At 40.8% G+C, this 25080-nt stretch overlaps 1 protein-coding gene across 3 annotated transcripts in view; it reads left to right on the top strand.

Annotated features, from left to right (window-relative positions):
- The window catches only part of LOC150057882 (carboxyl-terminal PDZ ligand of neuronal nitric oxide synthase protein), a 268284-nt gene that overhangs the window by 46938 nt on the left and 196266 nt on the right, over positions 1 to 25080 (top strand). For all 3 annotated transcript variants that reach the window (XM_090340598.1, XM_090340599.1, XM_090340597.1), the window contains exon 2: positions 17485 to 17556. In XM_090340598.1, the coding sequence (XP_090196724.1) occupies positions 17485 to 17556 (72 nt within the window). The remainder of the gene's footprint in view (positions 1 to 17484; positions 17557 to 25080) is intronic.

Raw genomic sequence — 25080 nt, 5'->3', positions numbered from 1 at the left:
GTTTCCTGTTTCTACCTGATAGTAACTGTTCATCCTTCAAGTTCAAAAATCACTCTTCTGAACACAACTGATCTGGACTCTAGTGAACTGGGTGTTTGTCCTGCTAGGCTCCTACTGGACTTTGTAGCTATCACCTCATTACAGCAGTGACTCTAACATATTGCCACTGTTGAATGGTGTGTCTGTTTTTTATGTGCACTGTTACTGCTTGGAAGACAGGTGTCAGGTATTTTATGTCCCCCATGGTAATGACATGTCAGGCTGCCAGCTTCTCAAGGACAGTGTGCATATTGACAATGTTCAAAGATTTCTAACTTTTTTATCCTGCAAGGGGAGAAGATGGGCTCTTGGAATCATGGGAAAATGAATTTATTTCTCACTCTGGAAGGTTTCCAGTCCTGGAGGACAGAACAGTTGGTACAAATGTCCTGGATTTGTAGATATGATTATGATGTGGGGACACCTGTTCTGTCTGCAAAGCTGGCATTTTCCTTGAACCCAGAGAAGTAGAAGCCTTCTGCTTCTCTCAAGGGAGCATCTAGGTCTATGTAGGGAGATGGCTTACCAAGGTTTGCTTTGTAATACAATTATTGTCACCATCTGGAGATTTGCCTTAAAGCATGAGAGTGTCCAGGACACTTCTGACCTCTGGAAACTCAGACAGGGTAACTAATTTCAAGCCCCAAAGATGCAGACCTACTTTTAGACTTCATCTTAAATGAACTATGGTATGTGTAGTAGACCACATTCCATTTGATTTGTCCATACTACTTAAGTTTGTTCAGGAAATGATATAAATGGACTCTTTGTTTTTAAGCTTTTCTTTCTGACACAGTCTCACTTATGTAGTCCAGGCTGGCCTCAAATTTGCAACCCTGCCCCAGCCTTGTGAATGCTGGGATTATGTCCCCATCACCATGTCTAGCTATGCAACCCTGAGCTTCTAAAATTTTTATTAAGATTATTTTAGGTTCATCTCCCTGCATGCAAGTAACTGCCTTTGAACAGATAGAAGTATTACCTCCTAGTCTTTTTTTTTTTGCCAGTCCGGGGCTTGAGCTCAGGGCCTGAGCACTGTCCTTGGACTTTCTCAAGGCTAGAGCTCTACCACTTGAGCCTCAGCACCACTTCTGGCTTTTTTTTTTCTATGTATGCGGTACCAAGGAATCGAACCCGGGTCTTCATGCATGCTAGGCAAGCACTTTAACCACTAGGCCAAACTCCCGACCCCTACCTCCTAGTCTTTTTAGGATGAGTATAGCCCTTCTTCTACACTTGTCCTGGTAGATTAGGAAGACAGATTATAATAGCTAATCTGATCAGGTTGATTATATCAATAAAGCTGCAATTGGGTTGGAATGCAGCCACACTGAGTCTCCTGTTGGGGAATCACATGACTCATGAGAAAAGCACCTTTGGACTTGCTCATGAAGATTCTGAGATCTGGCCAACCTGGTACTTGACCTCAAATTTCCAATTTACCCATAGTCCTCTTGGACCTGGAGCTGAGATTTGTAGTCTTTCTTCCTTTGCTGCTGCTGCTGCTGCTGCTGCTGCTGCTGCTGCTCCTCCTCCTCCTCTTTCTCTTCCTCTTCTTCCTCTCCTTCTCCTTCTCCTTTCCTTCTTCTTTCTTGTGGGTCATGGGGCTTGAACTCTGGGCCTGGGCACTGTCCCCAAGCTCTTCAGCTCAAGGCTACCTCCCTACCTCTGGTGCCACAGCCCCACGTCCCATTTTCTGGTGGTTAATTGGAGAGAAGAGTCTCAGGTTTTTTAATGCCTGGGCTGGCTTTGAACCTCGATCCTCAGATCTCAGCCTCCTGAGTAGCTAGGAATACAGGCGTGAGCCAGCATGCCCGGCTTCCTTTGCCTCTTTGATTTTGTCATTGATAGCATCTTGCCCAAGAAAATTAGAGGCAAAGCACAATTTGCTCTTGGCACAACTTCCTGTAGCAAGGCCACTTCCTGACATTTTTCCATCTATCTCTTTTCAGTCAATTTCAGTCTCTCAGACACATTAATAAACAGATACAAATTCTGGGTCACTCCAGTGACCTCTAATACCATTTGTTTGTTTTCTGCATTCTGTAGCACTATTGATTTGCTGTTTGCTTACAATTTAGCTTGTTTTGGGCTTGCATGTATCTCTGGAAGCTTTTCCGTGCATTGATCAGTGTTAATGGCACCCATCTCCCATGGTTTCTAGGAGTGCTGTATGGGATCAGCACAGTATACTTTTGCTAACCAGGATTTCTTGCTTTAAAGCCAAGGTGGCAGGGACTCTGAGGCACTTAGAACTAAATAAGTTTTAGAGTTCTGTTTTCCTTTTCTTCAGATGTCTGATAAGAAGGCCTTTATCTATCCTTTCTTTTTTTCTTTTTTCTTTTGTCAGTCATGGGGCTTGAACTCTGGGCCTGGGCGCTGTCCCTGAGCTCTTCATCTCACTGCTACAGGCCTACACCTTGAGCCACAGCCCCATTTCCTGTTTTCTTGTGGTTAATTGGAGATAGGAGCCTCATGTTCTTTATTGCCCAGGCTGGCTTTGAACAGAGAGCCTCAGATCTCAGCCTCTCCATTCCTTTTCTTTCTTTCTTTCTTTCTTTCTTTCTTTCTTTCTTTCTTTCTTTCTTTCTTTCTTTCTGTGTTTCTTTCTTTCTTTGTTTCTTTCTTTCTTTCTTAAATTTCTAAGCCTATTCTTCCTTATATTCATTGGCTTTACTTCTCAGTCTGTTTTACCAGCAATGCAAAACACTGCTCTCCCAGTAATGAAATATTCTGCCCTACCATGGTTGCTCAGGTCTAAACTTCAACTCAGGCTTACATGTACACATGCATACAGGATTGGGTGCTGCTGTGTGTCATAAACCTGGACTGGGTGTTTCTCTCACGATTGCTTGTGTGTGTGTGTGTATTTCCTTCCACAGAGAGAGAACACCCACCTTAACTGAAAGCAAGAAGGGAACTATGCTTGGCGTAGACTATCTACCTAAGCACATAGAAATCCCTAAGAGAGAAGAGATGTGTAAAGTGTAGGGCAGGGGTGCTGGTATGGTCTTTGTAGCCAATATCAGTTCTCACAATAAATGCTCACTGGGAATAGACTGGATTTAAAAACCAAAGGAGCTACCAATACACAGTATATAGACTTGGTAAGTAACTGGTTGATGCAAGAAATATGCAGTAGGTATTAAATAGTAGATTCAAATTTTAGCAGCTTAAAAAATGAATAATAAACCTTGGTTATCTCATATTGTTACAGTATCTTATCTTGTATATACGATTATTTGTTTATTTGAAATAGGAAAGGGAGAAAACAAGATGAGGAGAGTGGGTAGAGGGAGGGAAATGGGGACAAAAACATGAGAAGGGGTATCGATGTATGTGAAGTAATGCATCTTCTATCTGGGGACAAAAACATGAGAAGGGGTATCAATGTATGTGAAGTAATGCACCTTCTATCAGGCAAATATAACTGTAACCCTTCTATTAATTACAATAAAAAAGAACTTGAAAAAATTTTAGTGGCTTGAAACAATCACAATCTACTTAGTTGCTTGCATTTTCTGTGGGTTGGTTTTTAAGGAAGAGCTTGGCTGGTTCTTACTTGAGGTCTCAGAAGGCCACCATTACTTGACCCTTCTGGTGTGCCATGGGGCAGCGGTGATGATGAGGTTTGTGGCTATCTTTTGATTGGGTTTTGCAAATGTGGGCACAGTGGACCACTTGAGCCACACCACTACTTCTAGTTTTTAAGTGGTTAATTGAACATAAAAGTCTCATGGGCTAGCTTCCAACCATGATCCTCAGATCTCAGCCTCTTGAGTAGATAGGATTACAGCACCTGACTGTGTTCATTCCTTATTGTGTGTTTTTCTTTATATTTTCTTCCTACTTCTTCATCTTTGATACATACAATATTCTGTATTACTCCCCACCTCCACTCACCCAAGTACTAGGGTTTGAACTCAGAGCTTCATCCTTGCTCATCTTGCTTGCTTAGCTAATACTCTGTTACTTTAGTCTTTCCTTCAAGCCTTGCTTTTTGTTATTTTGGAGCTTCAGTCTCACAGACATTTCTGCCTGGGCTTGCCTTAAACTTTGATCCTTTGGAGCTCAGTCTCTAGAGGAGCCAGGATTATAGGTATGAGCCACTGGCACCAGACTTTCTCTGTATTTAGCAAAGAAAAGAAATTCCAGTGTGAGTCTACATGCTTTTCTGACATGGTCTCATTTAATTCCTGTAGCAACCCTCAGGTATTCTATTTCATAGGCAAGAAGCTGAGGTACAGAGAGTTGACCAACTGGCTCAAGTTCATAGAGCAGCTAAAAAGTCATAGAACTGGAATTGGAGCCATTGAACTTTTTCATTTGACTCTGTCATATACTTATTTTTAGAACACTGACTTTGAAGCCAGTAGACCTGGATCACTATCTCACTTCTGCTGTGTAACTAACCTGTTGACCTTAAGAAAACACTTGGTCATTGGCCATCAGTATCTTGCCTTGGAACAATGGGAGAAGCAGGACAGAAAGACCCTGGAATAACTTACCTTCCAATTCTGAGTTCTCTTCTTGTATCTTTCTTTCCTTGTGAGGAAGTCTGTCTTCCAAGTTCACCACTCTCTCCTTCTGCTGGTCACTTTTTGTGCTCTTTTTTCTTTGGTTGGATTACCAGCCAACAAATTTTCTTACTAGCTTTCAGTCCACCTTTTGGTAAGAGGAATTGTTGTGCTTTCCACTCAGGCTTCCTCTTTCCTTTAGGTTAGTTGGTGTTCCCTATCTGAAAAGTCGTTGCAAAACCATATACTGTTTCATGATCATTGTAGTAGTGATAAGGATTAATCCTCTGTTATGAAGATCTGTTGGGTACTAAGATGGATGTTGGATAATAAGATGTAATCCTTATTGGTAGAAATTGTGGACTTTCCCCAGAGCAGGCATAAGAACTAGATGGGATCTTTGTGGTTCTTGTTAAAAAAAAAAAAAGGAAAGCTTACTAGTGTTCACTAGTTCCTTTGCAAATGGGCCAGGCTTTGTATTACTAGGTACTAACACTAAAACAGAAAACAGCTATCTACCGGTACAGACTGCTCTGGGGAGACACAGTTAATCAAAGAATCAGGTAATCACTTGCAACTCTGACAATTGACTGAATATAAGAAGGTGAACTAACCTAAATGGGGAGCTGAAAGCTAAAAAATGGAAAAGAATGGTAACCCCCCACCCCCGAAACTGGAAAGCATATTTTGTATGCATGATCTGGTTTAGTCTTAATGGTGATAACATCCTTTTTTTTTTTTTTTTGCCAGTTCTAGGGCTTGACCTCAAGGCCTGAGTACTGTCCTTGGGCTTTCTCAAGGCTAGAGCCCTACCACTTGAGCCACAGCACCATTTCTGGCTTTTCTATATATATAGTACTGAGGAATTAAACCTGGGCATTTGTGCATGCTAAGCAAGAGCTCTACCATTAGGCCAACTTCCTGGCCTAAGATAATATTCTTACCTTACACCAGAAACCAATGGTCAGATTTCAGTCCAGATCTAATTCCAAAAGTCAGGTTTTTTGTTTGTTTGTTTTTTTTCTTCTGTTACATCTTCCTACCGCCTTCAAAAGTCTTTACTCCAAGCCTTTTAATTCTCTGCATAAGGTCATTACTTAGCCAGAATAGATGGAAACGTCCATGCTGAAACTCACAGGTAAAGTTAACAGACATCTGTGTTCTCAAGTACCCACTATACTAAGCTGTGACTCAGTGCTAGTAATTAACCTCTGAGGATATTTGGTTTCTGTGATACACAGTTCAGGTATGCCATCTGAATGGACTGAAAAAGAAAGGCCTTTGCTTCCTATATTGTCCTATCATGGATTATTTTGGCCAATTAAGTGGGTTTTGTATGGACTAGCAATGGGGAACCTTTTTTTTTCCTGCTAAAGGCCTCTGGATATTTATAACATTCATAAGCCATGCAAAATTATCAATAGACAAATGACAACACATATGTGTCTATCCTGTCATGTACCAAATTTTTTGAGGGTCATGGGCCTAGAAGGGCCTGCATGTTGGACATTCCCTACTCCTGCAAGGGAGGCTGAGAACTTAGAACACAGTACAGGGAAGCATTGGTAGGAGGAGAAAGACAGCTAGAAAATTGGTACTTAGTGAGGAGGAGGGGTGGATAAAATGGGACCAAACACAGCAAGCAGAGACAGACTGCATGAACTGGTTTTGTCCCTGCACCATTTTTCTCTTCAGAGATAAGTGCATAGTTTTCCAGCTTGGTGTGATTAAAAAGAAACTGGAGTCAGTTATATCTGTCTGCAGAGCAGAGTTTCCTATAGTGACTCCCCTCTGCTCCTGTGGTTCTTGAAAGGGCTTAGATGGCATTGTGGTAGTAAAGTGTATCTTATTACTAGTTTTTCAACTTGGTGTGATTAAAAAGAAACTGGAGTCAGTTATATCTGTTCTGCATGGCAGAGTTTCCTATACTGACACCCCTCTACCCTTGGGGTTCTTGAGAGTACTTGGATGGCATTGTGGTAGTAGCTGGGCTGACTCCTAGCAGAGGCCTTCTTAGACACCTCCATAGCTTCTCCCTCCTGCTTTCTTCTTTCTCCTCATTTACTTTGCTTCCTCATTGGATTGCTTTTTAGACTTTTTCCTCCTTTGCCTTTTCCTGCCTTAGAGCACTCATGGTGAAGCTTGGCAGAACCTAGCCCTTGACACATGGGAGTAATGAGTCCTGTCTATAATACTCTTTGAGTTCTAGAGATGAGAAGAGCTACAGAAGAGAGGGAGGAATATCTGTATGCATTTGTGGAGAAAGTGGAACAAATCTTCATGGGACCCCAGTTAGCTTGCATAAGAAAAAATTCTAACATTACTGATAGTATTTAAGCCTAGGTTGGTTAACACCTTGACTTGATTTATACAGATACTAACATTTAAAGTATGTATGTGGAAGGGAAGGGGTATTGGACAACACAATTAATTCCTTTTTTATGTTCGGAATCAATTTCAGGACCCTATATTATGTTAGGCAAGTGCTCTAACATTGAGGTACACCCTCAGCCTTTGGTGTTTTGAGACAGGGTCTCAAAGCTATATAGCTTCAACTTGGTATGTGGCTCAGGTTGGCTGTGAACTACGGCCTTCACCTCAGTTTGGGATTGCAAGTATGTATACTACCATACCTAGCAGCTTGACATTTGTTTAAATTCCATTCCAATCCTGAAATTCTATTCCTCTTTTCAATCTCACCATAACCTAACTTTTTTTTTTCCTTTTCCCTTCAGTCATAGTCTTTGAGTACGTGGACTGTTCATTAAGTTGGAAAACAGTTGATGTATTTAATCTTGGCATATCTTTAGAGTTAGCCAGGCAGTCCCAGAAAAGGCTATAGAACCTTCAGCAGGCTGTAGAAATAATCTTGTGTCTGTCTCATTTTACTGCGTAAGGGAGTAGGACCATGAAATGGGATTGTCATACTTCTACAGAATAGAAAAACTCATATTCTTTGGGAGAGGAAATGTATATCTACTGGAAGAGCTAAAATTCAGTAGTTATGGCTCATTTTTCTCTCTAGGAATTATTTATCTTGTGAACTCAAATATCCAGATGACAGCCAACAACACAAAGGCACAGAAAGAATATTTAACCAGCCAGAGCAGCAGGGGGTTCATAGCCCAGATTTGGAGAGCCCTTCAGAAGTTCATGTAAAACCTAACTGGGTTGCATATATATTTGCTAATTCACAGTAAACTGAAAGGGGCGAGGGTAGTTCCTGTGTGTAAGTAGTACACACGCACACATGTGTTTTTAACAGCTTTATAGAAATACAATTTGCATATTAAATCGACCCTTTTCAATGCATACAGTGAAGCATAGTCACATAATTGTACATCTATAACAACTGCAATTTGAGAATATTTTTGTACATTTGAAAGGAAATCTGCCAACCTAGAATGTACCTTGTTTCTATCAATTTGTCTATTCAGGACATTTCCTGTATAGGGATCCTACAGCATGTAGATTTTAGGGACTATATTCCTTTACTTAGTATGTTTCTGAGGGTTATCTGTGTTTTCTGTGGGTTGAATGTATCCTCTAAATGCTGGTTCTTATTTCCATGCAGTAGTTTTGAGAAGTGGTAGGGCTGATAATAGGAATTAATGTGGTCCTTGTGGGACTGGATCAGTTACCCTGAGAACTAGTGGCACTAAAGAGAGGCCATTCCTTATGTTTTAGTTCTTTTGCATGCTTTCTGCTTTCTGATATGAGTTGAGGCAACACAAAGCTCTGTCTGGCTCCATGCTCTTGAATTCGCAGGTCTCTATGACTATGAGCTCTTTTCTTGTTAAAACACTTAGCCTCCAGTCTTATATGATAGCAACAGAATCAGACTAAGACAATACTACAGTATGTAATCAATATTTCATTCTTTTTAGTTGCCAAATAATATTATATTTTTGGCTATACAGGGTTCTGAACCAAGGCCTTATGCTCGCAAGGTTGGCATAATTCAGCTTTCACACCTTCACCAAGCCAAGTAATATTTTATATTAATATGTTGTCCACCAACTGATAAATGGTTAAAGAAAATAGTAATAGAATTATGCCCTCAATTTTGTTTTGAATTATTCTAACACTATTTTTTTGTGTGGGTTCTTTAAGATTCTCTGTGTACAAGATCATGTTATCTATGAGTGGGACAAGCTTGCCTATTTTCTGGATGATTTTTATTAATTTTTCTGACTAGCACTTCTAGTTTAATGTTGACTAGGTGAGAGATGAATTATACACATAAAGCAGACATGTTAAATCGAAATTTTTCTGTACAACAATTAGAAGAAAATAATGAAAAAAAAGTGGTAAGAGTGAAACCTGCAATCCTAGCTATACTGAGGCTGACCTCTGAGGGTCTTGGTTTGAAGCCAGTCTGGGCGGAAAATCCATGAAATTCTTATCTCTAATTTAATACCACAAAGCCAGAAATGAAGATGTGGTTCAAGTAGTAGAGCACCAGCTTTGAGTAAAAAAGCTAAGGGACAGTGCCTGGGCACTGAGTTCAAGCTTTAGTACTAGTACACACACACACACACACACACACACACGTACACAAAGTGGTAAGTAGATATTCTTGTTTCATCTTTTTTTTTTTTTGTCTTTCCAGTCTTGGGGCTTGAACACAGGGCATAGGTGTGATGTCCTTGAGCTTTTTGCTCACCACTAGTGCTCTACCACTTTGAACCACAGTGCCTCTTCCAGTTTTTTGATGGTCAAGTGGAGATAAGTCTCATGAATTTTCCTGCCCACACTAGCTTTGAACCATGATCCTCAGTTCTTGCCCTCCTGAGTAGCTAAAATTACAGGCTTGAGTCACCAGTGTGTGGAGAAAGGGTTTCATCCTAAAAGTTAAAAAAAAAATGTTATTATAGCTGGGCATGGTGGCTTACACCTGCAATCCTAGCTACTCAGGAGGGTGAGATCTGAGGATCATGGTTCAAAGCCAACCTAGGCACTAAAGTCTGTGAGACTCTTATCTCACCAGAAGTGGCTCAAGTGATAGGGTGGTAGCCTTGAGCTGAAGAGCTCAGGGACAGCTCCCAGGCCCAGAGTTCAAGTCCCACAACTGACAAAAAAATTGTAATTATAGAAGGGCTGTACAAGGAGTTATAGCTATGTAAGTCAAATAATGAATACATTTCTTTTTTGAGTAATGTCCCTCCTCCCTCATTTTCCTTCAGTTTTTCTCTCCCATCCCCAAGTGTTTTGTCTTTTACCATCAAATGTGACATAAATATTTCATAGGTGCTTTTTATTAGGATTGAGGAAGTTGCCTTCTATTGCTGGTTGTTGAGTGTTTTCATCATGAAAGGATGAATTTTGTCAAATACACTTTCTTCATCCATTAAGATAAGCATATGATCTTTGTTATTTCTTCTACAAATTGGGTATATTGTATTGGCTGAGTTTTGCATGTTGAACCAACCTTTCATTCTTGGGATAAATTCTAGTTTGTCATTGTGTATAATTCTCTTATTTGTCTAGCTAGTACTTTCTTGAAGGTTTGGGGATGAGTTACTTTTAAAGGAGTATATACAACGTATAATTGTCATTTTTAACTGTAGGAAGTATTAGACAACTTTGAAACCAACTTTAAGAAGGTATATAGATCTGGAGTCATTTTTCATGGTGCCATCATTAATTTTTTATTTTATACATTTAAAGTATGTAATTGTTTCTCAGAATCCTAAGAAAACACATTGACTTCTGCCTGTATACTCTCAATTGTGATGCTCAGATCTCAGCCTCCTGAGTAACTAGGATTACAGGCATGAGCCACCACTCCCAGCTGCCTTTATTCTTTGTGAATAATAAGAGACCCCTGTCCAGTGTCACTCTGGGGCCATCTCATTCCTTAATTTCCTCCAGTGCTTTATTCTTCCAACAGTGACTATCTTTTCCTTGTGACATTGCACAATTTCATTCATGAACATCTTCCATTCTCAGTCTTTTGAATGAACCCCGTAAGAATTCCTTGCCTTTTCCTTGTAAGCCTTCATGCCTCTCTGTTTCAATTTTTTTTTTTTTTTTTTTACCTTCATAACCATTTGGATGTCTATGCACAGGCATCAGTTCAATTTGAGTTTGCTGCAGTGAGCCCGGTCTCCATGGGGTCTTAGCTCATGTTGATTCCATCATTCATTCCCTACTGGAGTAACAGTATGGCACTGCATACAAGGGGGCCCCACTTTGCTTCTGGTTCTGCCCCTCACAGCTAAGAATGGAAGTTCTTTCTCTGAGTCTCATTCTTCTCCCTCTGTGAAAATGAAGGGTTGGATCCAATGACATTTAAGGCTGGTTAACCTCTGCCAAGGATCTGACTTCCCTATGGATTTTATGGTGTTCCCTGTTTATATCTCCCTTTCTTGTTTTCCTGGTTGTGTTACAGGTGATTCAGTTGTTGCACAGCTTCAGCCATGTTTCTCCCCAGCATTTCATGAACTTTCACTCCTTGCCATTTTTACCCATGGGAGAAACAATCCGCTGGCCATGTAAGAATCACAGGTAGATAGGCAGTACTTGAACCAGGATCGAGTGCTATCTACCCAGGTTGCTGACCTGGCTTCTGTCTTACACCCCCCTGTGTGGCAGGAGCTACAAATTATCATCGTGTAGATGAGGCTTTATTCAGGAGCTAATAGTTGAAAGGCCAGAGCTGTTTTTTTTTTCTGTCTCACTGGTTTGTTTCTCTCTTCTTTGCCGCATCTGTCAGTTCATCATAATAAGGAGGAATAATCAGGCCAACCCACCTAAGCTTTGACTAATGGATACTAAAATAATTAAAAGACACTTCCCTGTGAGCACATGTGGATGGTTTGGTCCCAGCTCTTTAGAGAATTGCATGGCATTAGTATAAAGACAAGTCATCACAATGATTTTGCACCCAGCCCCTTACTGTTGAGGAGGAGCAGAAAGGACAGTGCTGTGATCCCTGGCACATTCATGGGCCCTGCTGAGCACTGGTGACACTACTAAAGGAAGGTACTGTTTGAATAGTGCTGTATTTCCTTTCTCAGCTAGGCTGGGGGAGAGGGAAAGAAATCTAAGTGCCTCATTTCTCTTAGACTGGAAATCAATGAAGATGTGGTGTGCAGCTGCACTTGAAGCATTTAGGAAGCTTTTCTTGTGTGTGTGTGTGTGTGTGTGTGTGTGTGTGTGTGTTTGTTTGTGTGTTTGTGTGAACAAGTGAGTGGGGGAGGAGCTTGAGTCCTGATTGCCATTGCTAGGACCTTGGAAAATATTTATGGATACCATACACTGTAGCACCTAGAGAGCACAAAGCAGGCCTCAGGGGTGGAAGTGGAACACTCCCAGACAACTTTTCATTTTTTCATCCCCTCCCCCAGGGGAGTTAGTGGAAGGGTCTGTAGTTTGCTGAGTTGTGTGCTTGTGTGTCCTGGAATCTGGGGCTGTTCCTGCTGCCGTTAATGCTACTTTGTTCCATGCTAAATGAAGCGAGAACTTTCACCCAGGTCACATTGGGAATCCTGCTCAACAGGACATTCAGCAGGCAGGGAAGGACTTCCTCTTTGGTGCGGGAACACAGGCCTGGAGGAGTGGGAGCTGGCTTCTCAAACTTAATGCTGCCATAGACTGACATGCCTTTGGTAAGGGCACTGAACTCCGGTGGGCTCTGGTTCTGCTTTGCAGACAGACTCAGTGCATGTTTGTCTTTCTCTGCTAAGCCAGATTTAAAAGCTAAGAATATGGAATCAGAGAACGAGGTCTCAGGCCTGTGGTGCTCCTAAATACTGAGGGAGACAGTAACTGTGTAAACTAAGCAGATGTCACTGTGAAGACCATGTTAGATGCTGGAACCAATATGGATGAGGTGATATATGAAAAAATGACTTGACATTTGCTCTGTATGTCCCTTATGAGAGCTTTTAAGTAATACAGCATTCATTTCTTTAATGAAGAGTAGCTTTAGATAGTTTTATCAGCAAGCAGTCATTAGCTCTGGCAGGATACCCTGCTGTGCAAAAAAGTTTCACTTTTGGTATTCTTTTTCTTTTAAATTGTTGGTAATGTATAAGGGATTTCAGTTACATTTGCAGGTAGTGGGTGCATTACTTCTCTCACATTGATAGCCCTTCTCATGTTTTTGTCCCCATTTCCCTTCCCCCACTCCCTCCCATGTTTGGTATTCTTTAATCCTTTCATAAATAACCCTAGATTCCTACAGTTGCTTTTGGATTTGAAATCCTCTGCCCCCATGATTCTGTGTGTCTGGAAGACATCAGGACAGAGGATAGGGAAGTCACTGGGCTGGGCATGTCACAGCTGGTGGTTTTGCAGTGCAAGTAGGCTGCCAGATTTCTATATGCTTGTGTGTGTACTGGAGACAGGACAGCATGGTCAGGAGATCAGAGGACATGAGCAGTGTACAGGACAGAAACCAGATCTGGCTTAGGAGCCCAAGGGAGTGTATTAAGAATGTGGCCATAGAATTGAGTACAGTTCAGAGAGGAGAGGAGAATCTATCTGTTCTGGAGATCTTTTTGAAGGATAGTTAGTGGGGTTTTAATAGACTCTTGATAGAAAATTTTACTATCTTTTGCTGAATAATGTGTTTTTGTTATGTAAGAAGTGAACTTGTTGCTCTTAACTCCTAAATATGCTCTCCTGAGGTTTACTCCTTAGGCTGTCAGAGTGAAGATTTTTTTTTGCCTGACCTGTGGCCACCTTGCTGCCTGTGTGGGATGAGCTGCCAGGAGGAGCCAGCTGTTAACTAGTGTATTTCCTCTTTTCTCAGAGGCTAGTACCTGCCAGCCCTTATCTGCTTGTAGTCTTTCCAGCATCTTCAAAGCTATTCCTATATCATTAATAGACTTTATTTTTTTAAAAGCAATTTTAGATTTATAGAAAAATTAGCTACTTCTGTCAGTGTGGCATGTGTGTTACAGTTGATTAGCAATGTTGATACATTGTTGTTAACTAACATTCCTCACTTATGATGTTTTCCTCTTTGTGATATACACTATATACAAAGTTTCTCAGCAACACCTTATTCAGAGTTTCTATTTATTTGTGGGAGTCTTAGACTAATACAAAGGAGTTCTGCTTTATCAGAAGCAGAATCATCTGGTATATTTCCTTGTTACTAGATATTAATTATAAAAGTCAAGACTTTAATAATACTTTCTTACTTGCTTCCGCATTCCCTTATACATCCTTAGCAGTCTCCCTTTCTTTTTTTTTTTTTTTTTTTTTGCCAGTTGTGGGCTTGAGCTCAGGGCCTGAACACTGTCCTTGGACTTTCTCAAGGCTAGAGCTCTACCACTTGAGCCTCAGCACCACTTCCGGCTTTTTTCTATGTATGTGGTACCAAGGAATCGAACCCGGGTCCTCGTGCATGCTAGGCAAGCACTTTAACCACTAGGCCAAACTCCCGGCCCCAGTCTCCATTTCTTATCCATCTTTCTTTTTACCTCCCACCCCCATGCACATCCCATGTATAAGACAAAGCTTATTTTTGTGTGATTGGCTTATTTTACTCAGTGTAATGATTTCTAGTTGTGTCAATTTTATTCCTTTTTAAAAGAATATAATTGAATAAAATATATGCAGCATTTTCTTTATCTTTTAGTGAGTACCTGGGCTGATTCTAAAAAGTTACTCTGAATACTGCTGCTATAACTATGAGTAGAGAGTATCTGTATATTAACCTTGATTCTGTGAGGATAGACTCCAGTACTATGGCAGGTCATATGCATGTTCTATTTTGAATATTTTGAGTTTCCATGCTGATTTCCATAATAGCTAGACTAGCTTACATTCCCACTGGTGGTGAGTAAAAATTCTCCTTCCCCCACCCCCAACCACCATCTTGATGATGCCATTCTGACTAATCACAATGTCAGTTTGATTTGCATTTCCTTGATGGTTAACAATGTTGAACACATTTTCACTGACATATTTTTACTTATTCATTTGCCATTTGTACTTCTTCATTTGGAAAGTGTCTGTTCAGTTTCACTGCCCACTTATTGGTTGGATCATTTGCTTTTATATTGTTTATTGTTTGGGTTCTTTATAATATTCTCGAATGGAAGAGGGATGAAAGGAAAGAGAAGCTTCCATTTGGGAAATGATTCTTCTAATTCCTGGGTACTGTACCAATCGAGCTTCATTGTTCTAGAAGGCCTGGGAAGCCACTATCCAGCAGTTAAGCTGAATGGTATTTCTCGGTGATTATCTACCTCCCTGCCTCCAATTGAGGCAGGGAAGGGGGTTTACCATATACCTGAAGGAACTGATAGAAATCTTATCTCTCAAGGTTGGCTGATCAGCTCAGGGATGGGGTTCAGGTCTGGGAGCCAACTTTTCAGTCTAGTTTGGGAGGCTACCAGCCTCAGTTAGATTTACTGTGCAAGCTTGACCACTGAAGGAAAGAGGTTGGAAGGACCACCATGTTAGTCAAGACAGAAGCTCAGGGATGGATGGATTCATTAGCTATGGAAATGGCAGTAGGTACCCAGATGCTTTTTATGTGGTGGATATATATATATATATATATGTATATATATATGTATATATATAAAATGTTTCAGTTCCCATGCCCCTGAATTTACCCTGAGGACTTGTCTTTGTGACTCTTCCTCTGTTTGTCAGACACTGTTTCTCTTTTTGATACATATCATTAATGAGGATATTTGGCTAGATGTAGAATATTTCAGGATGTAGGCTTGAATTCTACTTAGAATATCTTTTAAATCTTCTGGATGACACTTAGAAATAGTAAGGCTGGATAATTTGCCAGCCACAGATGCATTTTTAGTTAAGCAGATTCGTGGTTTTCTTCACATGATTGGGAAGGAAAGCAGAAGAGTGTGTGCTGTATGAGGTGGATATGTGGCATTCAAGGTACGCGAGCATTTGCACAGCAAGTGTGTTTGTGTGTGTTTGTGTGTGGTGTGTTTGCATATAGGATGATGATGCTAGATGTCCCACTATGAAATCCTTTACACACACAAGTCTGTCAGGAAACCTTGTCAGTTGCTAGAAAGCCACTTCTCTCCGTCTGTGTTGCCTCTGTCCCTCTTGTACCTGTTTCCCCACCACTTCAGCTTCTGTCTTCTCAGCACCTCTCCCTGAGGAAGGAGAGATGGGCTAGAAGGGGGTAGGCCAGAGGTAGAGGTAGAGGGTGTCCATGTTCAGATTCAGTGGTGGATCTCACTGGGCTGACAGGGATCAGTGTGGGAGGAGTACATAGTCCCCTCCTCCCCAACCTTCTCTGTAATGGGTGACCCTGGTCTGTCCCAAGGTCCTGGTGATCACATGTTAGCAGTGTGTTTTTGGGGGGGAACACAAGCCTCACTACTCATTACATGGAGTTCAGAACAGGGAGACATTAACTGTGCAACATCTGGAGGGGAAGCCAGGAAACTCATCCTGGGCTGGAGGACCTTTGCAGTTGGGTAATCGTTCATGGCTGTGTGGATCACTGCCATATTGATATTATCTAGCTTTAGCCTCAGCCTCAGCCACGCTTAGCAGAGAGAAGTGCCAGCCACAGACAAGTCTGACCACAGTATACAATCAGTCTTCATTGAGTTTAATGTATTGTGGGGTCCTTCATCAGTTTTCAGGGACTCCTCATGTGCTGTGGTAAGACTGTCTCCAAGACAAGTGGACACATTGCAGTATTTCTACTTCTTACCAGCTATCTTACTGGAAGTGTAGCAACATCCACTGCTGATCAGTTATAGGGAAATATATTTGCAATGTGGAGTTTGTGCAACCTCCTTACCGGGGCCAGCTAACTTTTGGGAAAACTTTCATTTCCCATAACCACAGGAAATACTTTTTCCCAGAGGACTATGTTGTTCTTATCTTCTGTTAAGGCAGTATGTGCTTGGGTAGCTGTTTGATGTTATTTGCACATAAATAGGAAAAGCAAATTCCATTGGGTCATGGACATTAAAATGGAATGGTGTATATAAAGAAGCCAATAGTGCAAAGGAAGTGGTTCATGGAAGCCCAGAGACCCAGCATTGTCTGTTGATAGGGGATCCATAACAAGCAATATGATAGACATGTCTTAGTTGGCATAGAAAGGTGCTCAAGTTGTATTTAAAGTTAGAAAACAAAGTTACAGAACAGTATAACTAATGTGAATTTTTTTATACAAAGCAAATACCACCGTGACTATGTGTATGTATCAGTGCTCAAAAGAGCTGTTCATTGAACAGTTGAGAGTAGGTATTCTACATTTTGCTTTGAATATTTATATGCTATGTGAATAGTTATTAGCAAGAAAGTACTTACATATTAAATAGGAACCCATGTGTAATTTGTTCTTTGTAAAAAAATTATTTTTATTTTGCTGGGCACCAGTGGCTCATGCCTATAATCCTAGCTACTCAGGAGACTGAGATGTGAGTATTGAGGTTTGCAGCTAGCTTGGGTAGGAAAGTCCACGAGACTAAAAAATTTCTAGTTATCCACTGAAAAGCCAGAAGTGGAGCTGTGGCTCAGTGTTAGAGCATTAAATCTGAACAAAAATGCCCAGGGACAGTGCCCAGGTTCTGAATTCAAACCCTAGGGTTTGAATGCATACACGCACAATTATTTTAAGTAGTTGTACAAAAGGTTTTCAATTAAACAAGGCAAATTATGAATATAATTCATCTTGATCAATTTCACCCCTTCTATCATGTAATTTGGTTTTTGAAGAGTGTGTGTGTGTGTGTGTGTGTGTACAAGCTTGAAAAAAGAAGCAGTAATTTCTGGTCAGTGTTTTCTTTTTTTTGTTTTGGTTAGAGACAAGTCCAGAATACCCATTTGGTTTTAAATTTCCTTGTATGTAAAATGGGCGATGAACCAAGTACCTCCAAAGGTCCTTCACCACTACTGTTACAAAATTGAGGACCTTCTCCCCTCCTCTCCTTCTCATTGTACCTTTGCTTCTTCCCTACAGTACGTAGGAAGCCTGGATGTGCCAAGACCCAACAGCAGGGTAGAGATTGTTGCTGCCATGCGCCGGATACGGGTGAGTATTCAAAACAGGTGTGTGTGTGTGTGTGTGTGTGTGTGTGTGTGTGTGTGTGTGTGTGAAGCTGGACTTCAAGCACATCTTAGCTACTGAATTCAAGAATTCTTGAGTCCAAGAAGATTTTAAAGTACAGTACTGAAGTACAGAATGATTGGCTGAACTCTTTGCAAGCCTGGGGTGTTGTTTGTGTATGTGGTCCAGGAAGCTATTTTGGATTGGATTGTTGGTCTTGATTATATGGCCAAGGTTAAAATGTATATGATGGTTGAGGGTAAGTAACAGTCTTCCTGTGGCCTGCAACTCCACAAACTGAGATGCTGGCTTGGCCAATTAGTGAAGGAGAATGGTGAAATACTACTTTTCATCCTAAGATTTTTAAGGGGGAAATCTTTTATATATATATATATATTTATTGTAATTAATAAAAGGGTTACATGATATTTGCCAGATAGAAGGTACATTAATTCACATACATTGATACCCTTTCACATGTCTTGGTACCCATTTCCCTCCCCCCACCCACCACCCACTCCCCATATTGGTTTTCCCCCCTTCCCTATCAAGTTTCAGATAACCAAATACAAATAAATTCAATATATCAGATAACAAAGTGAGATACTGTAACAATATGAGATACCCAAGGGACAGCAAAGGAGATGAGGGATAACATAGTATATTAAGGACAACAATCATTCGTTATATGGCTTTTGTTAAGGGGAAAATCTTTAGAAACCAACTAATTGACTGAAAACACTTAAGAAATAAGTAATTTGTGTGGTATAGAATATAAGATCTACCTGCAATTTAAAAAGTAAAGGTCAGATTTAAACACAGTTTTCTTGATTGGCAGCTTTAGCGTCTCTACATTAACATATAGTCTAGAAGAGTTGGGTACTGATCTGGGTATCAGATAAGATGGCTTCTGATCTGGTGTCAAATAAATTGATTTCTCACCACTATGAAGGAATTGGTGTACCATAGAAGACCTGTGCCTTTAAAGGTAAGCTTGGGACTGCTGAAGTAGATTTTAATTGGTTTTCAGAAAGAATTAATCTGAGAGGTTGGCTGGTTTCCAAATGAATCCTGGTTGGGGCTCATTGTGCCTTGTCCTAGAGAATAACCTATTCACGTACATGGAAAACACATAACTGATGCTGGGAAGAAATTAAGCAAGCTTTGCTGCTATTTTTGACTGGCTCATCAACCTACTCAAATAATCTTTTCAGTGACTTGATCTTTCAAATCTTTGACACTTTTGTATTCATTACATTGAATGTATTGACTAGAGCAATGCTATTTTTCAAGGACTGTGTAGCAAGTAGCTTCAAAGCACTTTATGTGAATAATTGCATTTAATGTTCACAACAAACTGTTTCATAGGGGATCAGGTTACCCTTACTTTCTGAATAATATAAAGCCTAGAGGGGTATAGTGAGGTGTTACAAAATTGTGGCCTGAATTTGTTTCATCCTATGGCATCCTTGAAGTATATAACCAGTTTCCTTGAAGTATATACCCTTTTGACCGTAAGCTTGGGATTGTGTTTCTCACCCTCTTCTCCCCTTCCTTTTCCTTCTAGCTCTGATAGAAGCACAGAGGCTGTGACTAGGGAATATTATGATGTTAGGATGGTTTGCTGCTGTGCTAAATAAGGATCTGGAGTTGGATCTGAATGTTATTAGGCTGCTTCCTTCATCTAAACAGATGATTCTGGGGTTTGAACTTATGTGTTAGTGCCCAGTCAGCTTGCTTGCTTGGCTGTCACTCTGCTACTTGAATCACTCCTCCAGCCCAGCTTTTTGCTTGGTCATTTTGGAGATAGACTCTCTTGAACTATTGTGCCTGTCCAGGCTTTGAACTGTGATTCTCTGAATCTCAGCTTCCTCAGTAGCTAGGATTATAGGCATGAGCCACCTGAGCCTGACTGAAGTCTCTTTCTATGTATGACTGAGGGACAGGAAATATATTGTTGTTAATATTACAATTATTATGAAAGTGCTATCTCTATGAATAGAAGCTACTGATGTTAAGTGCTACATTTGTCAGGTGCTTTTTAGGTACTTTAACATTGATATGTACAGCTTCTGAAGTCACATTTATAGATGGGGGACATGGAACCTTGGACACATTGGGTAATTCAGATCAGCTTGCTGTTGGGGTTCATATTCTGGCCTATGCTGTTCTTTGTAGCCTTGCTGAAGGCTCTTTATGATGCTCATGAGTTATAATCCCAGTTGGGGAACAACAACAAAGAAAAAATTTCTACGGCATAGCTCCTTCCTAGAAGAGAGTTGGTGGCAGAAACTCAATTTTGTAGAATGAGCAGAGGTACGGAAAAATATCACCTGAAGCAGGCCAGGCATGGATGGAGGATTTGGAGGCATTTGGGCCCCTGTCTCCTTTTCCCTTATCACCTGCCTGCTCTTGCAGTCCATTTGCTTCTTTCTGAAGCTCTCTTCCCGACAGCTACTTCCAGCACTTAATGAGCAGCTCATTAAATTAGAGGGAGAAATTAATTGGTCAGAAAGCTGTTTGGTCTGGCTGTCCAGTCTTTGTTTAGACTGGCCACCATTAATAGCAAGCACTCTGATTATGTGTCTTACCCCAAACCCCACAATTCTCTGCTAAGTCCAGGATGTTATTTTCTTCTTCTTCTTCTTTTTTTCTTTCCCTTTCAAAAGCTGTTTGGGCTATAATTACAGCTGTCAAGAACTAGGGCATGGGATTTCTGTGTGAAGGACTTTAACTGACATTGTCCTTTTATGTCGAATAGTGCCAGGCAGGTCATTGGACAGGACATTGTGGGTTTGGTTTGCTGGGTGCCTTTCTGGGCTTAGAAGCCACAACCTTCAGAACATGGCCAGAGCAGTGGATAGCCCAAGTAGTGGTGATAATGGCCATAAAGTTTTGCATGTGATGATATGTGTGTGCTTTGCCACATTTTTAAGATGTTTACCTTCTGGGTTTTTCTGAAGCATTCAGCTGCCATATGGCAGTAAAGAATACCTCTTTTTGCCAAAGAGGAAACACTCAGAATACTGAGGACTCTGCTAGAAGATGTCCATGTTCTTCCTTGGAGCTGGCATCTAAAGGCTCTTGAGCCATAGCACCACTCTCGCTTTTTTTTTTTTTCTGAATAGTTTATTGGCAATAAGAGTCTCATGGACTTGGGGCCTGGAGTTTGGCCTAGTGGTTAAAGTGCTTGCCTAGCATGCATGAAGACCGGGGTTCGATTCCTCGGTACCACATACATAGAAAAAAGCCGGAAGTGGTGCTGAGGCTCAAGTGGTAGAGCTCTAGCCTTGAGAAAGTCCAAGGACAGTGCTCAAGCCCTGAGCCCAAGCCCAGGACTGGCCAAAAAAAAAAAAAAAAAAAAAAAAAAAGAGTCTCATGGACTTTTCTAACCTGGCTGGCTTTGAACCACCATCATCAGATCTCCCCTCCTGTGTAGCTAGGATTATAGGCAGGAGCCACCAGCACCCTGCTTATATTTTTAATACTTTTTATATCTATTTTGGGCATCTTTTACTTTTTTCTCCCTTAATTTTATTTGTTTATTTACTTATTTATGCCAGTACTGGCCCTCAAACTCAGAGCCACGGACTTCTTCCTTAGTATTTAAAACAAGGATTGAGCCATTTGAGTCACACCTATACTTCTAGTTTTTGGGTGGAAATATGAGTCTCATGGACTTTTCTGCCTGAGCAGGCTTTGAACCTTTGTCTTCAGATCTCAGCCTCCCTAGTAGATAACTTTCAGGATTTTCAAAACATAATATTAGATTTAACTTTTTATTTTGGTGGTACTGAAATTTGAACTCAAGACCTCGTGCTGGTTAGGTACTCTACCATTGAGCCACTTTAAAAAAGTGTACAGTTCATATGATCATATAAAATGCTTATCGAAATGCACTCCAAGAAATGGAAGCAAGAGAGTTTTAAAAAATTTATACTGTCTGTGGTTCTTTTCTTCTTCTTTCCTTTCTCCTTTGGTTTATTCCCTTCTGTCATTGTTTATAATTTCTGTATACCTTTTGTCTTATATATAAAAGTTTATTTGATTTGAGGAGGGGAAGGGGAAGCACAGAAACAGTGGGTCAAAGGGTGAATCAATTCAGCACTGAAACCAACTAGACACTAAGTTGGAAATGAACTATACAACTTTGGGGGGAGGGGTAAAGCTTGGAGAGAAGACGGGGAGGGAGTAACACTGCTCAAGAGGAAATAGACTCATTACCTAACTCAGTAACGGTAGCCCCTCTGTACATCACCTTTACTATAACATTTCTAAGAAGTGTACAGTTCAGCCAGGTGCTAGCAGCTCACACCTGTAATCTTAGCTACTTAGGAGGCTGAGATCTGTGGACTGAGGATCAAAGCTAGCCTGGGCAGGACAATTCATGAGACCCTTACCTTGAATTAATCACCAAAACAAACAAACAAACAAAAAGAACAAAAACTGAAAATGGAGCTGCGGCTCAAATGGTAGAGTGCTAGCCTTGAGAGAAAACAAACCCAAACAACCAGAAAACAAAGCAAAACAAAAGCCTCAGAGACAGTGTGTAGGCCTTGAGAGTAGGCCCTAAGACCAGTGCATGCAGAGAAAAAGTGTACAATTCAGTACTGTTAAGTATATTCATACTGTTGTACTATAAGCCTCTAGAACTTTTTTCTCTTACAAACTAAAACTGTTTATGCTTTAAACATAATTCATTTTACCTTTGGTGGAGTTATCATTCAACACATCAGTTATTATTCTTCCTTTTTAAGGTTGGGTATATTCCACCTAGACCATATTTTCTTTATGAATTCATGCATTCATGGACATTTAAGTTGTTTCTATCCCTTGGCTATTGTAAATGGTGTTACGATTATATATTTACAAATAATATTTGAGATATGGTTTTACTTTTCTGATATATACCCAGAAATTGACTTATTTGATCATATGGCTTTCAAAAAATTATTTGGGCCGGAGTCAAACTGTGTTGGCCCATGTTGGTCTCAAACTTATGAAGCCAAGTGAATCCCATGCCTAAGCTTGCTGAGTTTCTGGAATTACAGGTACATACTGCAAAACCTGGCAGTTGTACTATTTTTGAGGAGCCTCTAAAAAGTTTTCATGATGGCTATCACTTTTTTTCTTTTTTACCAGTCCTGGGGCTTGAACTCAGGGCTTGAGCACTGTCCTTGGCTAGCACTCTACCACTTGAGCCACAGTGCCATTTCTGGCTTTTTCTGTGTATGTGGTTCTGGGTAATGGAACCCAGGGCTTTGTGCATGCTAGATAAGCACTCTGCCACTAGGCCAAAATCCTGGCCTTGATGGTAGCACTTTTATCTTTCCATCAACAATGTACAATAATATGTATGGGATACACCTCTTATTAGGGGAAGGACAAGAAACTAAGATTATATGTAATTTGAAGATCAAACTCAGTTTGAGAGAGGTAGGGAAGGTTTTCTGGAGATAATAAGAGCTGGAGACTGTGATCAGTAGATGTTACATAGCTAGCTGCCTCGAGATGGGGGTTGTCGTAGTTCAGGGTTCTGCTGTTCCTGAAGGAAGCAACCACTTTCTATCATAACTGACTTTGAACCGTTAGTACCTAATATGGTGCCTGAACAGCCCAGGGCCTTCACTTTCAAACATTAACACCAACCACTGCCATTTTTACTTTCTAGCGTCTTTAGCTCCCAATAAGGAGTAATGCCAGTTGGATTCTAGTCTTCTTGCTTAATGTCTGACCTTGGTGAGGCGGCCACTTGCCATTAGTCTCCATTTCCTCATAACAGAAAATGAATGATAGCTCTCCTTTCTCTCTGGTGCTATTGCTAAGTCTGGGATAATGTGTGAAAAAGTGCTTTATAAACCATGACGGGCTATTTATGCTCAATGCTATCGTTTTTATACTTTCCTTTGAATTTCAAAGTATTCCATGAAGTCAGATAAATACACTGAGAGATAGAAGCTGCCACATCTTGTTTGTTTTCATAGCCAGCATCTTCTTTAGGGTTTCAATGCACATCCCCATCCTGGGTGCATCCTTTCCTGTGTGGATTGTCTTATCCTCTCATGTACTGGACACAACACATCCTATTCCTTAGTGGCATGGGTGCACTTGTGCTTCCACCCAGTACCTGTCCTTAGTCTCCTGGGTGCCTCCTTAGGCTATGGGCCCTGAATATTTTTGGTCCCATTACAATCAGCTTCCAAAATGATCCAGTGTGGAAATCAGAGTTTCCTAATGAATACTGCATTGATTTCTCATCAATTTCTTCTCCCTATAACTACTGCCCAGTTGCCAACCTTTCCAGAAATTTCTCTTGAGGAAAATTAAAATATGGAAGAACATAAAAGCACTGGGTACTTCCCTTGGGAGGGCATGAATGAAATGCTCCTAGGAACACATGCTGGATGAGTTGGTGACTTGAGCTCTGTGCATGTGTTTTCTTCTCCAGCAGCAGTGTGACTCTATGTAGGGCCTTCTTGTGTTCAACTGAAAAAGCCATGTTTTATCCCCTTTGTGGGATCAGCTCTGGAGTCCCTCCATACCTTTTATAACATTCTCCCCGAGTGGCTGACCTCAATCAGCACTCTTTACTCCTCTCTTACCAATTGTTTCCCCCCTCCCTTTTTTTTGGTAAGTTCTGAGTTAATGGATCCATTGTTAAGAGTTGAAGTTGAACATACCTTCCCTGCATTGTGTTAATGTGGTCTTGTTGATTTCCTGTACTTCTATAACCGATCACCACAAACCTAGGGTTTAAACAACCTAGACATCTTATCTTGCAGCTCTTTGGGTCAGACTCTGAAATGGGGCTACAGTCAAGAGGTTGGCAAAGCTATTTTCCTGCTGGAGTCTCTGACAATCTGTACCTTTGCTGTTCCCGCTCCTGGAAGCTACCGGAATTCCTTGGCTTATATTTGTCTTCCATCTTCAAAGCCAGCAGTTATGTCAGTTTGGCCTCTGTTTTATGTCCTTGTGTCTCCTCTGATTCTCCTGTCTCTACTTTTCAATTACATAGGACCTTGTAGTTGCCTCCTCCCATCTCTCTTTTCTCCTAATAATTTACGGTAATTTCCCTCCAGGACCCTTAATTTGATCACACCTGCGAAGTCATTGTTATGTAAGGTAATGCATTTAGACGTTTCACAGATCTAGGCCATCAATCCTCTGATCACAGTGGTTAGAGGATCAGGCTCCTAACAGGCACGAGAGTCACAAGGTGCTTCATTGTAGGAATGAGGAAGAGCTGAGTTCAGTTCCTGTTTCTGCTGTTTCCTGGTCAGTGATTTTAAACAAAGTTCATAATCCATTAGACTTTGTTTAGTCATCAGTGAAATTGAGACAATATCATCTTGGCAGATGGATTTTACAGTTACACAAGAGTGCATACCAAATATTGACTGAAACACCTGGCACACAGACTGCACCATAACTAATAGATCCTGTACCTCTTTTCTAATTACTTTCTAAAGGGTAAGGGCAGTGGGGTCGGGAGACCATGCAGGTTGGCTG

Source organism: Megascapheus bottae, chromosome 10, assembly GCF_031878675.1.
Source record: "Megascapheus bottae isolate mThoBot1 chromosome 10, mThoBot2.hap1, whole genome shotgun sequence".
In the NCBI taxonomy this organism is placed as follows: domain Eukaryota; kingdom Metazoa; phylum Chordata; class Mammalia; order Rodentia; family Geomyidae; genus Megascapheus; species Megascapheus bottae.
This window is presented reverse-complemented; position numbering and strand designations above follow the sequence as displayed.